This window comes from Lissotriton helveticus, chromosome 1_1 (assembly GCF_964261635.1).
Source record: "Lissotriton helveticus chromosome 1_1, aLisHel1.1, whole genome shotgun sequence".
Lineage (NCBI taxonomy): Eukaryota > Metazoa > Chordata > Amphibia > Caudata > Salamandridae > Lissotriton > Lissotriton helveticus.
In genome coordinates, this window is record NC_136057.1 from 1,791,421,935 (window position 1) to 1,791,435,663 (window position 13,729).

Consider the following 13,729-nt stretch of genomic DNA (forward strand, 5'->3'; position numbering starts at 1 on the left):
ACGTCTGCGCCTCACACTCGCACATCCCAGAGCACGTCTGCGCCTCACACTCGCACATCCCAGAGCACGTCTGCGCCTCACACTCGCACATCCCAGAGCACGTCTGCGCCTCACACTCGCACATCCCAGAGCACGTCTGCGCCTCACACTCGCACATCCCAGAGCACGTCTGCGCCTCACACTCGCACATCCCTGAGCACGTCTGCGCCTCACACTCGCACATCCCTGAGCACGTCTGCGCCTCACACTCGCACATCCCTGAGCACGTCTGCGCCTCACACTCGCACATCCCAGAGCACGTCTGCGCCTCACACTCGCACATCCCAGAGCACGTCTGCGCCTCACACTCGCACATACCAGAGCACGTCTGCGCCTCACACTCGCACATCCCTGAGCACGTCTGCGCCTCACACTCTCACATCCCAGAGCACGTCTGCGCCTCACACTCGCACATCCCTCAGCACGTCTGCGCCTCACACTCGCACATCCCTGAGCACGTCTGCGCCTCACACTCGCACATCCCTGAGCACGTCTGCGCCTCACACTCTCACATCCCAGAGCACGTCTGCGCCTCACACTCGCACATCCCAGAGCACGTCTGCGCCTCACACTCGCACATCCCAGAGCACGTCTGCGCCTCACACTCACACATCCCTGAGCATGCGGAGCCTGTGTCAAGGTTTGATCCCCAGCGCTAGCGGCAGCCAGCTCAGCACCATGTGACTCTGGGTAATAGCTCACTTAATCTCCCCGACGGCCCTAGCGCCTTGAGACCCCTGAGGGTGATTAGTTTGCGCTTTACAAATACCAGATACATACATCGTGGCACACAGGGTAAACACGCCTGCCTGGCGCGCAGGGAGCAGTCGACTCGCTTAGAGAGCGCGAGCATCTCTCGGTCACGTGGATGGTGCGGGTGCGCAACAGACACAAGCCCAGGGCATTAGACACAGGGGCAGTGGCGCATCTGGAATTCAATTTTATGGCGGAGGGGGTGCACACACGGGGCAACAGATAGAACTGGTAGGTCCTCCTGCAAAGATTACATTTATAAATATGTGCACACACAGACCCCTCCCCATCTGCTGTTTCAGGGCGTTGGGGCTCCGCCCATCATATTTTCTGCATTATTGCAACAGGTATTGTATTGTCCTCTTTAACACTAATTTTTAAAGTAGATTTTTTTTTAATGAGTGTTGAAGTTGGCAAGCCACTGTCGTAGTGACAATGCCATATTGGCTGGCTTTCATTCTCTGATCATTGCTTTGGCGTGGGCCATGCAGCAAAGCACTTGGCTTTGACTGCTGTATTTAGATCAGGCTAAGGGCTTGCCTGTTTCCAACCCAGGTCTGCTGTTTCAGTGGTCTTCATACCTACCCCTTGATGACGCGCAGGAGTGTCCTTTTCAATTGCAGCCCTGGGCGCCTTTGGCCTGGCACCTGAATAGCGGATTGCACTAACCTGACATAATTGTGCATGTAAATCGCACAAGGATCACACAATTTAGTCAATGTATGAATTCCCCTTTTTAAAAAATGACCAAAGAACAGTTCTTAATGCATTTTCAAAGAAATTGTGCTGGAAAATGTACCATTTCACACCAAGGTTTAAAAATATTCTCAGGAACAGAAAACCCAGCTTACTCTCTCATCCGATTTCACTAAATGGTCTTACGCCCCACCATTTTCAAGCTCTACCTGCTACCACTGATATCTGTCTACACACGCGCACGCACACACTTATTTACTTATACACACACTTAAACATTTTAAGCGAACAACATTGATTTGTAATGAAAAGGGAGTTGAAGAAATCCATATGTGCGGCAAAATTCAATGCCCGTCTTTCTGTGTCACCTGGCACATTCAGCTGTGTGGTGGTCGGGCACGGGTTTGGGTCAGGACAACTAGAGGTGGGCACGGGACCATTTCCCTCCTACAGGTACCACTGCACAGAGGGAACTGGTTATCTCATCCTCACAAGGCTGAGCCTGTGCGTGCATCTCACAGAGAGCACCAGCGCCTCGCCTTCACACTGACATACTTTACAGGGAGCATCAGCCTCTCACACTTTTACAGGCTCGGTGTCTCACCCTCTGCGATAGTGTTCCACATTCACTCTCGAGGACTGTGGGTGGTACACGCAGAGTGCTTCACCGTGCCACCCTCACACAGAGTGCCCCAGCGAGTCACCCTCACACAGAAAGCCACTGCGCGCCCCTACTCATTCCACAGGTACTCACAGAACTGGGGCGTCTGACGTCACACACAGGCGCAGCGTCGCCCCTCACGCAGTTTTTCTTCGTTCTGACTTCTCACTTCCTCTTGTGGATAAACAGACACGGGCCGCGTTATTCTTGGACTTCTATAAAAAGTCCCCCGGCCACTGATCAGCGAAGGCTGTCACCCTGTGACTACTCGCACCCCGCACCGCAAGCCCCCGCCCGCCTCACTGCGCCTCGAAGAGAGCAGACACCGCTGAAGCAGTGACACCCAGTGTCCGGTCACAGTATGACAGCCTAAGATCCTGGGGAGGGCGGGCACAGTAGTGAGCAGTCACTGGCGGTCCCTGCAGTGAGCGGATACTAGTGCAGCAGTGACGCAGTACAGGTCACAGTACAGCCCTGTCTGCCGCCCCATAGAGAGAGCAGGCACCCCATTGGGGCCGCGGGTGTCATGTCGGAGCATGGCATTGGTTGATGCCCTGCAGTGAGCAGACACCGGTGCAGTGGTGATAAATGCCAAGGGGTCCCTAGCAGTATGGCCGTGCCTGCGGTTCTGGGGAGCGGCCGCTGTTGTAGCAGTCACCCCTCGTGTTAAGTTATAGTCAGCTGTGGCCCTGAACATACTGTGCAGTAGTACCGCCCAGTGGAAGGTCCTGTCGAAGTAAACACGTGTGCAGCAGTGACGACAAACGTCCTGTGCACTGTGGTAGTGACTATCGGGGTGCAGCTCTGCCCCCTGGTGGCAGTTCCGTTCCCAATCCCCCAAAGGTATTTCTTGTGTATTCACATGGGTGCCTCCTCGCACCGCTAGGCGCGGTCTCCTCTGCTGTCTCTTTATCGACGGGCCTTCAGCGTCTGCAACTTCCTCCCCCACTCCCGCCCCCCAGGATGCGGCGGCTTTTCGTCACTTCTGCTATTGCGGCTGTCAGTTGGGGGAACTTCTGTTTTTGGGGCCCGGCTGGGAGAGGATTTTATAATATGCTGAACATGGGCTGCAAACAGGACCCGAACCCCGCAGATCACACACGACCCCGTGCAATGAGTGCAAGAACCACCTGAGCTACCGTACTGCGAGTGGCCCCTGAGACCTGTCACACCCACACCACCTCCCCGAACTGCCATACCCCGGGTTGCATCTGAAACCTGCATGCTCCTCGGGTGCACCCGCAGCAGGCGCATGAACCCCCAGAGCCCCGAGCGTTGCCGGCTGCACACAGCGAACCTGTGAGGGCGGGATGCCGCCTCTGACCCTCTCTTCTCCATCTTTGCAGTGCTCCAGCTGAGGCTGCAGCAGCGGCGGACCCGGGAGGAGCTGGTGAACCAGGGCATCATGCCACGTGAGTACTGTCGAGGGTTTCCATCTGTGGGGCGGGGGCGGGGGTCGCAGTGTGCGGGTCTCAGTACTGAGCAGGGCTGAGCTGTGTGGGAGGCCTGGTTCTGGCGTAGCTACGGGTGCTGCAGGTTAGGATTGAGCTGTGCCACAGTACTATAAAACGAGGCGCACTGCATGGCAGCAGCGAGGTGCACTGGCAGAGATGTGTGGGGGTGCGAGTACTGAGACAGGTGCTGCAGGGTGGGGAGTCGGGTGCTGCGACTGAGCTGTGCGTTGCTTTCTGGTGTAACTAGCAAGGGCGCCGGAGGTCTGCACAGTTGCACCAGCAGTACTGGAATAGTTGCTGCTACAGGTCGGTGCTGAGCTTGAGGTGCACTGGCAGAGCTGAGCTGGCGTGTCTTGTCCCAGTGACGGATGTCATGGGGTTGCTGCAGGTGTACAGACATATCAGCATGTTTCCATGAACTGCCATAGCCGGTCTGCTTTCATTTTTGTTGTGTTGTATTTTTGCCTTGTCTTCTTGTTTTCTCAGTCACTTCCTCTAACCAGGGGCGTTATCCGCCCCCTGCGCTTCCATGTGGGGTCAACGCCACAGTCACTTTCAGTTCCTGAACTCTAGAAATCACCCCATTATGTATTTATGTAAGAGCCCACCCCTGAAGTTCCCTGCACCCTGTCCCCTCATTTGCTCCCCTCACACTGTCTGTTATTCTTGAGAAATCGTGTTTTCTGCCCACTTCCGTGCTCAATATGTCAATGACACTTTGTTTCTGTTTTTTTAACGTCCTTAAATATCTTATTTCTGTGTATGTGGGGTGGGGGGGGGGGGGGGGCGTTGCATATAGTCCTTCAGTTGTGTTACTGCTTGCATCCAACATAGGAACGTGAACATTTACAAATACGTTGGGGAACTGGAGAATAATTTCACCATAGTGGTAAAAGCAGGGGCATATTCAAACAAAGGGATGCAGGTAAGGCTACTAGATGGCTGTGTCACCAGGGAACCAGTGCTTGATTTGTAAAATTACCAGTGCTGGTGGCCAAGGTTTTTTACTCAGAAGCCAGGCCGGTGCAATTAAATGATGTCGCGTCAAATTTCACTGCTGGTAGTCCTAAATCCACCTCTTGCTTGTTTAATCTACTACCAGGCACTCCCTGCCCCTCTCGCAGGCGCCTGCTGCTACCTTAATGACAGTTTTTCTGTCTTTCTCTTCCTTCATCTCTCGGCTTAGTTTTTTCCCCCCACTCTTGGTAAATGTCTGATGCAGAAAAGTAAGTGGCGGTCCCAAAAAAGGAGTGCTGATGTCCCCCACTGGCAACCACCGGCTCAAATTAAGCCCTGGCGGACACCATGTTCCATACCTGAGCTTGTCTTATCCAAATCATTGTTTGAGGTGGGTGTTTTCAGTTGGTATAGTTGACCTGACCTGGGATGCAACTCTCAGGTAGGTTGATAAAGGATAGCCCAGAACGGAAAAACGGTGTTCCTGGTGATATGGAGTCATATGGTAAACATAGGTGCAGGAATACGAAGGTCTTGATAGTTTATTTGGCATTTTTAGGTGTATAAATATATACTGTTTAGGGTGATGGGCTTTCGGTTTGTGAGTTACCTTGTTTATGGACTCAGGAGTGTGGGTTGTCTTGTTACACACATTTTTTATTGATAAGCTGTGGTAATCTAATATTTCTACTGCAAAAATTTTTAACCAATGTGCAATTTTATAAAATGTCTAGTTGTCCAGTGGACTGGATGCTTCAGAAATGTACTTGTCCTATAGAAAATCCACCTGCCCTTTTGGTGCTATGCAGTGAAGTGACACATTATAGCAGCAATCTCAATACAGCAGAGCTCTGATAATCGTCCTCTGATAATGTAAGGGCCTAGATTATATTAGGGTTTGGATTTAAGCAACGCTCTGATTTTGCCGTCTTTCTGGAAATCCCTTTTACAGCGGCAGGAAGGAGGTGGGTCGCAGTAGTTCCGGGGATGAAAAGCCTTCTGAGTCTGTGCACAACCACAAACTAACAAGTTATGGGGTATTCACCAACTCCTCTCCAACCTCTTCACTTGCCGGAAAAGGATGGACATTGTCTCCTGAAAAAGACAGTATTAAATCTTTATCCAGGGAGGAAAGAAAAACCGGTGGTTGGGCACGTGTATTGCAGTCAGTTTGCAGATTTTTGCATGAGCGTATAATCCCATGCATATTTACAAATGCAAAAATTAAAATTCACAAGAGTTCACAGAAGTACACCTGGAAACCATACTCTTAAACGTTTGCGAATTCGTGAAAGTAGTAAATCTGCACCAAGGGAAGGATACATGCATGCAGGTGGATTTTTGTGGCATTCTTTGAAAATTAGGCATGTCATTTATTTTTATTTTGCCTGTAATGGTTTTCCATTCAGTGAGCATTGGCAATCTTTTTTAATATTAGCATATATCTAACACTTTTTGCTAAATAAAGCCTCTGAGAAATGGTATATAAAGCTGCACAATTCATTTAACCAAATGTTTTTTTTTTCCTCTTCCAAGTTGCAATTTTTTATGTGCACATTTTATTAGAATGCAAACAGCCACCAATGTCGCTTTCATGCTTGGGATTGTAATCTAAGAGCATTATGAATAGCCTCAAATTGTTAAATTTAGCAAATCAATGCAAGTTCAGCTCCCAACCCATTGCATTTCCTTGAAGCACTCACCCTAATAGTAAAAGTGTCGCATTACTGAACAACATATACATGTTTGAACAATTTATACATCTAGATAGAAACCTTGCCTGAGTGGCAGACAATCCCCTGTTACAGAGCCATACTGTGGTACTGTAAACTGACAGCCACATGACATGTGCTCTAGAGGTTGGTGCCTACATTTCCAGTGGACAAAATAAACTTGAAAACCTGTTGCCGTTAACCTCAAACAATGTGTCCTGGGTGTCTGGCAGAAGGAATGCCACACCCCTGATGTTTACATGGTTATTTATAGAGGATGTGAATCATGGCTAGTTGAGTACGGAAACAAGTGATGAGGTGCTTCCTAGTGAGTAGTGTATGTAAGGTCGATTACAAGTCTAGATGCAAAGGAATCCCTATGTGGCAGAATTGGGGCATGTGTGTGTTTGGTGACTGCGTCAGACAGGACATTTAATTACACTAGCGAAATGTGCAACATTCCCGTAGAGGAAATTTAAAAAAATGAGGTTTTGCATATCTTTTCTGTCAGTAAGCATGCACCTTGTGCAAAAATAAATAAATCGCAAGCTACCATCCTGAGAATGGTTTTATGAAAATGTCTTGCCAAGAGACATGTTCTGCTCAAATCTGTCTCCTGCTGGCATCGCTGGATACTTTGTTTGTATGCTATGTGCGCACTCACATAAAAACATTGATGCTAGATACGGGAAAACCACATTTTGATATGAAAACGTAATTTTGTGCAATTTTCATAGACTTTCCCAATACAAATCTGCTCTGTTTTATACACCAGTAGTACCAATATAGTGCTACTAATAGACCTCAAAGTGGCACAGGGAGGCGCAGCCGGTTACATTTATCTGAGTGTAGATTTCGGTGTATCAGAAACTAAAGCAATGCAGTGCTTGGATATATTTAGGGACGAGAACCGGACGATTATAGAGCCCCCTGTTTTTGCAGAAGGCCAACCTGATTGGTGGTAGCAAAAGTGAATGGTCGGTGAAGGGTCCTGTGGAAACTGAAGTGTGTGTGAGAAGCGAAGGTTACAACTTTGTCCAGAGATGCAAGAGCATACTGGGTATGCTGATCAATAACAGGTTTAATTGATCAGTTACAAGGGGGTAGCCAGAAATTAACCCCCCCCCACACACACTGCGCGCCAAAGCTCTTATGTCTCAGAGCAAACGAAGCAAGTCATCAAGACTCTATCCGGAAGAGCTCTGTTGTCTGTTCCATCAAAGCATCTATCTATCCATTCATCCTTCCATCCACTCACTGATACCCATAAGTTACCTTTACATTCTGTCATCAATTCATTCTTTCACCATTCCGTCCGTCTACCGATCTATATCTACAGCTATGCGTCCATTGCCATCCATCCTTTCACTAATCCATCTATCCTTTCAGTCATTCATCCATCCACCCTTTCACTCCACCTATCCTTACATGCCATCCAGCCTCCCTTTCACTTCTCCTTCCTTTCGCTCATCCTTCCTCCCAACCACTCATCCATCCATGCTTTCACTTATCCATCCATCCATCTGCCCTCCCGTTCACTTATCCAGTCATTCTTTCACTCATCATCCTTCCTTTCACTCATCCATCCACCCGCCCTTTCACTTATCCATCCACCCGCCCTTTCACTTATCCATCCACCCGCCCTTTCACTTATCCATCCACCCGCCCTTTCACTTATCCATCCACCCGCCCTTTCACTTATCCATCCACCCGCCCTTTCACTTATCCATCCACCCGCCCTTTCACTTATCCATCCACCCGCCCTTTCACTTATCCATCCACCCGCCCTTTCACTTATCCATCCACCCACCCTTTCACTCGCCCATCCACCCACCCACCCTTTCACCCACACATCCATCGATCCATCCTTTCACTCACTCCTCTTTGTCTGCCAAGTTGAGACAGAAGAGGCCCATCAAGGATTCCACCCGAAGTAGCTGGTTCGTGACGTCCCAACTTCCATCCTTTTCTCATCCATCTATCCATCCTTTCACTTATCCACCCATCCATTCACCCTTTCATTCGTCCATCTACCCTTTCATTCGTCCATCTACCCATCCTTTCACTAAACCCCCATTAGGAAGCTGGCTTTTTATAAAACGATGTACACTGTATAAAGATTCCAGGCCAACCCCATTTGGTTTATAAAAGCACAAATGATATCCCAAATGCTCTCTCTTGTGGTAGTGTGGGCGAGCAGTTCGGCTTATCGGAGGGTAGTGCTAAGCATTTGTTGTACTCCGAGGCAATAAATGAGACAAACACTCCAGAATAAATCCAAGACCAATTAGCTGACCATCAGAAGCACAGGGGCCTCTTCCTGTCGGGCTGTTGCATCGGACTGGCTGAGGAGCGGCAACTCTGTGGACCAGACTTTGTGTTTCAGTGCCTGGGGACTGCAGGGGGGTAGCTCCGCTACTCCAAGCGGGATTTCTTGGCAATTTGTGAAGGGCTGGCAGTCTCCAGGGGCTCTAGGAAGCTGGTCAGCTGTAGAACGAGTCGCTGGTCACAAGTGTCGAGACGGATGTATGACATTACAACGCATGCTTTTACATCGCATGCCTTTACAACGCGGTTTTTACATCGCAAACCTTTACAACGCATAGCGCTTTGGTGTGCTGGATAGTGAATAGTTTAATTTACTTTTCCAACTCCAGTCCCCGTGGACACTAGGGAAGGTGTTGGATAGTAAATTAAACTTATTCCCTATCCTAGAGCGCCCCCCCCCCCAGCGCAATGCGTTGTAATGGTTTGCGTTGTAAAAGTTGCGTTGTAAAGGCACTGCGTGGTAAAAGTTGTGTTGTGAAGGATGTTTCCTGTCGAGACTGTTGCAGGCAGGCAGGGGTTGGTGCCAAAAGTCAACAGTAGTCTACAGTTTTCGCTTTTCTCGCAGCTCTTCTTTATTCCTTCATCTTGATCCATCAAATCTAAGTCCCTGATGTCAGGGGTGCCACCTAAATACTCAATTTAGGAGTGTTACAGGGAGTGACAGGAAGTAGCCAAAGGCTACTTACCTTTAGGGTGTCTGCACCCTCTATATTACCCCTTCCTGTGGGAAGTGGGCTTAACACTGACCCAGAGAGCCTAATTCCGCCAAAATGAATATGGTGGAATTCTAAAAGTCATGTTCACTTCAGGTTGCCCACCTTACGGGTGGTACTATTTCCCACCTGCCCTGGTGCCAAATGAGCCAGAGCAGGGGATGGCATTTCCCCTGCCTGGGTAAGCCTTGGGTCGCATAACAAAGGCGGAAGAGGCATTTGAAGCCTCCTGCCTTGATATACTGATCACGTAGCCCTCCGACTTGGAGAAGGTGACAACACTTCTGGCCAGAGCAGGCATTGTTTCTGCCCTCAGAGAGCGCAGGCTCTCACCTACAGGGGGGGGGGGGCAAAAACCTGTCTGTGGTCTGTGCCAGTCAGCCAGGACATAGGTAGTCGGTAGGTTTTCAGGGGACACCTCCAAGGTGACCCCTATGTGCATGTACTAATAAATCCATCACTGGAATCATTTTGGGCTTTATTAGTTCGTGATGTTTGATACCAAAAATCTCTGCTTTCAGTGAAGCCATTATGTAGCTGGGGAACTCGTAAACACTAGTGTCCAGCACATGTACTCCAAATGTCTTCCCTGTTCACTTGTAATATCTAAGAATTGACTTAGACGTCACAAGGGCACATCTGCTCATACAGATATGTCTATACATGTAGTATAGTACAACCTGCCTCAGGGCTGTAAGGCCTGCTGTATGGTTGACTTAACTACACAGCATCCAGTGTCTGCAGGCATGGCACACAGGAGGTGTGCCATGTCGTGTCTTCCCTTTTCTCTGCATCATGGCACGCAGCCTGCCATGGCAGTTTGCATGTTCGTGCTGAGGAGTCTCTTGAAGAGGCATAATGCATGTTGCCCCCCTTGGAGACCCTCTTTAGCTTCCCTGCCCTAAGTACCAGGTGTACCATTTACTAGGAACTCACAGGGGGTGCTGAAGTTATTGCTAATTGGGGGAACAATTACACAGTTTTAGGGAAACCGATCTGGCACTGGGGACCTGGATAACGGGAATCCAGTCTACTTGTGTCAAAATTGCATCAGACATGAGGTAAAAAGTGGGGGTGACTGTTGGAACTGGCACGTTCTGGTTGGGTAAGTCCTTAGCCAGGCAGAACCTACCACTCCCATCAGGGTTCAGTGATTACACTCATATATTCTGAGCTCACCCTTGGGTAGCTTGGCACTGCGCAGTCCGGCGTATCACAGAGGCAATATGTAAAGCATTGACCCAACACACTTACTCACGATAAATACACTGAGTGTCACAAAAGAGACTTCACTTCACACTTGATGTAGGTATGTAAACATACACAAATAATCAACACAATATGAACATCTGGTAATTCTGGGCATTAATCACACTTGGAAATACTACTAGCAGTACTAAGCCCACCCGTGTTAAAATGACAACAGCAATATGCACACTTGGAAAGATCCTAATCTACCCCTTCCTAGCACCCTTATGCTATGCAACACGTCAACCCCAGGCCCACCCTAGCAATTGTTAAAGTTCAATGCCACACAGTTATAGGGTGCACTCAAGGTCACAATGATATTTTAATATACTTTTTATTAGCACTGCCGGCTGAGGCCACATTGGTAAAACCAATGTTAAACGTGCCTTTCTTCTAAGAAGAAATCAACGTGTAAAGTGCACCACCAACCAGTGTTGTGAATCACAGGCGTTTTGCAGACTCTGACTCATACACACACGCAGAGACGCACGCAGAGACGCACGCAGAGACGCATGTAGAGACGCACACACACACACACACACACACACACACACACACCTACCTGTATGGAATGCACCTGCACACATACAGCACCGTAATGCGTGCAACTGATACCCAGCAGGTCAATTTATAGCACACTAGAGACCCTGTGGCCCAAGCCTCCCTACAGCTCACTCTGACTTCCCTACACCCCCATATTGTAGATAATCAGCCCCCCCGATACTACGCAGCACGCGGACGAAGTCACACTTAGGGTCCCAGGGAAGCAGGTGGGGGTAGGTAGCAGGACTAATAAGAAGACAGTAGTCAAATGGGGTTCTAGCCACCACTCTGGAAGTTCACCCCCAGGATGCGGAGCAGAAGTAGGATTAGGACAATAATCTGTCTCTCGAAAGGGTTCCCCAAGGGCCTACCGGCACCAGCCCAAGTTCTGCGAAGAACAAGGGAGGTCATACAGTCTCTTGACCCGCTTCCGATCACTCTCTTAAGCGTTCCTTCAGCCCACTCTCACTACCCAAGCCGGCAATACTACCTAGCAACACAATGTTGTCGGGAGCCAGGTAAGGAGACGGCTGTTGGTCCACCGCACTGAAGGCTAAGAAGCGAGCAGGCGATGAATGGGGAACGAAGCAGGTGAGACTATCGGAGGACGGAGGCACCCTTTCAGGCACATGTCGAATGGAGTAGCAGCCAAGCAATTCAGGCACTACATCTGCTTTACGGTGGTACGAGCTGCACCAGACAATTCCGGTCTCACATGATGTTGCGACTTAGTACCTCCCTGGATATTAGGCACAACATCGGGTGCGCATCGCTCCAAGTCGCACCAGACCATTTTGGTCACCTACAACGAAGAGTGGCTAATTCAGTACCTTCCTCGAAATAAGGCACAACTTCTGATGTGCACTGATATGGGTCGCACCAGACAATACTGGTCACACACAATGAAGAGTTGCAAATTCTGTGCCTCACTGGAAATGAGGCACAACGTCTGAGTCGAGATGATACAGGTCGCGCCACACAATACAGGTCATACCCACAGGCATAAGTTCAGAAATCCACATGAGATAGAATGAGGCACTGCTACGGTTGTGCCCCACTTCCAAGGGTCGCAACCTGTGAATCGGACACCGCACACAGTGAGCATGCAGTTGGCGTGTCGCACGAGAGAGATGCACGATCGACGAAGCGGGTCATGCTGGATCCCGCAACTGGTGAATCCGCTCACCATCAACAAATTGCTTATGTGTGCCGCGGTACCCATGATTCAGGGGCCATGCACCCTAGATGCGGGCAAGAGTTCTGGGGCTCAGCACTATGCAATCTGGTCCCCAGGCACAGCTCTTCGGTCCACACTCACGCTGCACTACCAGTTGGGATCCAGCAGACGATGTGGGCACTTGAGAGGGCACCACTCTCCAAGTGTCGCAAGAAGACGGTGTGGGTCCCTTGTAGGAGATGTTTGATGTCCCAGAGACTTCTGAAAGAACAGGGGTAAGCCAACAAGCCCTTAGAGAGCACACTTCAGGGTTGTCACAGCAACAGGTGGTCAGTCCAGGCCATTCACTAGTCAGAAAAGACATGGTCCCTTTCAATGGCAGTAATCTTCCTTGTGCACATCAGATTCCTTTGGCAGTGTGCACCACGCGGTACCAGGTTCTCTGGTCCTACTTCCTCACAAGTATATCTCTGCGCTGCTGAAGTATGGCACCAGTAGTTATACTGTAATGCACCTTTGAAGTTTGGGGTGGTTCAGAGGGTTTCCCTTTGAACCACTTATGTCTCCCCTAAATTTTAGACCTGTCTGCCATGGGGCCGTGTAATGCAGATCTTAATCTTCAGTGGGACCGTGATTTGGCTCCAGAGGCCAAGTGTCAAAACTTCTTTCTCCAATCTATTCAGCCAGGCCCTAAAATGGCAGAGGTCTGTCGTTCCCGTTGCATGCCCTATGTATAATAGCTGTTTCTGGGGAATACGAGGTGTGCTTCACCAGCCTCCCGTGTAGGATGGAGTCCAATAAAAGGCATACAAAGAGTTTTAGAGCAGAGAACTACCCACTTGCTAGAAGTGGTATTTATAAGCTAGTAATGATAAAACCACCTGTACCACAGGAAAGGGTTTGTCATTCTGAATCTAATGATCGGAAACATTGAGGCTGCTCCACTGCAATCCACTGTTGCAGCCTGAAGTAATTTTCACCATTCTTGCATGTTAACCTGTGGGAAGAGAAAACCTCATAGGTTGTGAAAACAACGCGAGTATCTGCACTAGCTGGGCAGGGCCCTACCTTTCACCTGCCTCTTGCTTCACCCCTCAGGACATCCCTCAGGGGTGCTCTAGTGGTAGTGAAAGGTCCCCTCGGGATGGGCTAGTGATTTATCAACCAGCCTGGGCATACGTGCAATTTCGGACACCCCGGTCCGTGTTGGCAGGCCAGACCCTGGTTAAAACCATCATAGGTTCCAGTGCTTAGACACCAGCCTGCAATGGCAGGCTGAACACATGTTTAAAAACATTCTGTAAACACCACTACCAAACCGGTGTAGGAAGGGTGCACACACTTTCACACGGTATTTACAGTGGGAAAGTGCCCAGAGCCCTAGGCCACTACAAGAGAATCAGCAAAACCCAAGAGGAAAAACAAAAAGTATAGGGGAACACTAACTG

General features: G+C 49.5%; 1 protein-coding gene across 2 annotated transcripts in view; it reads left to right on the top strand.

The window, feature by feature from the left end:
- The window catches only part of MRTFA (myocardin related transcription factor A), a 287,728-nt gene that overhangs the window by 134,805 nt on the left and 139,194 nt on the right, over positions 1–13,729 (top strand). For both annotated transcript variants that reach the window (XM_078640591.1, XM_078640585.1), the window contains exon 4: positions 3,496–3,561. In XM_078640591.1, the coding sequence (XP_078496717.1) occupies positions 3,496–3,561 (66 nt within the window). The remainder of the gene's footprint in view (positions 1–3,495; positions 3,562–13,729) is intronic.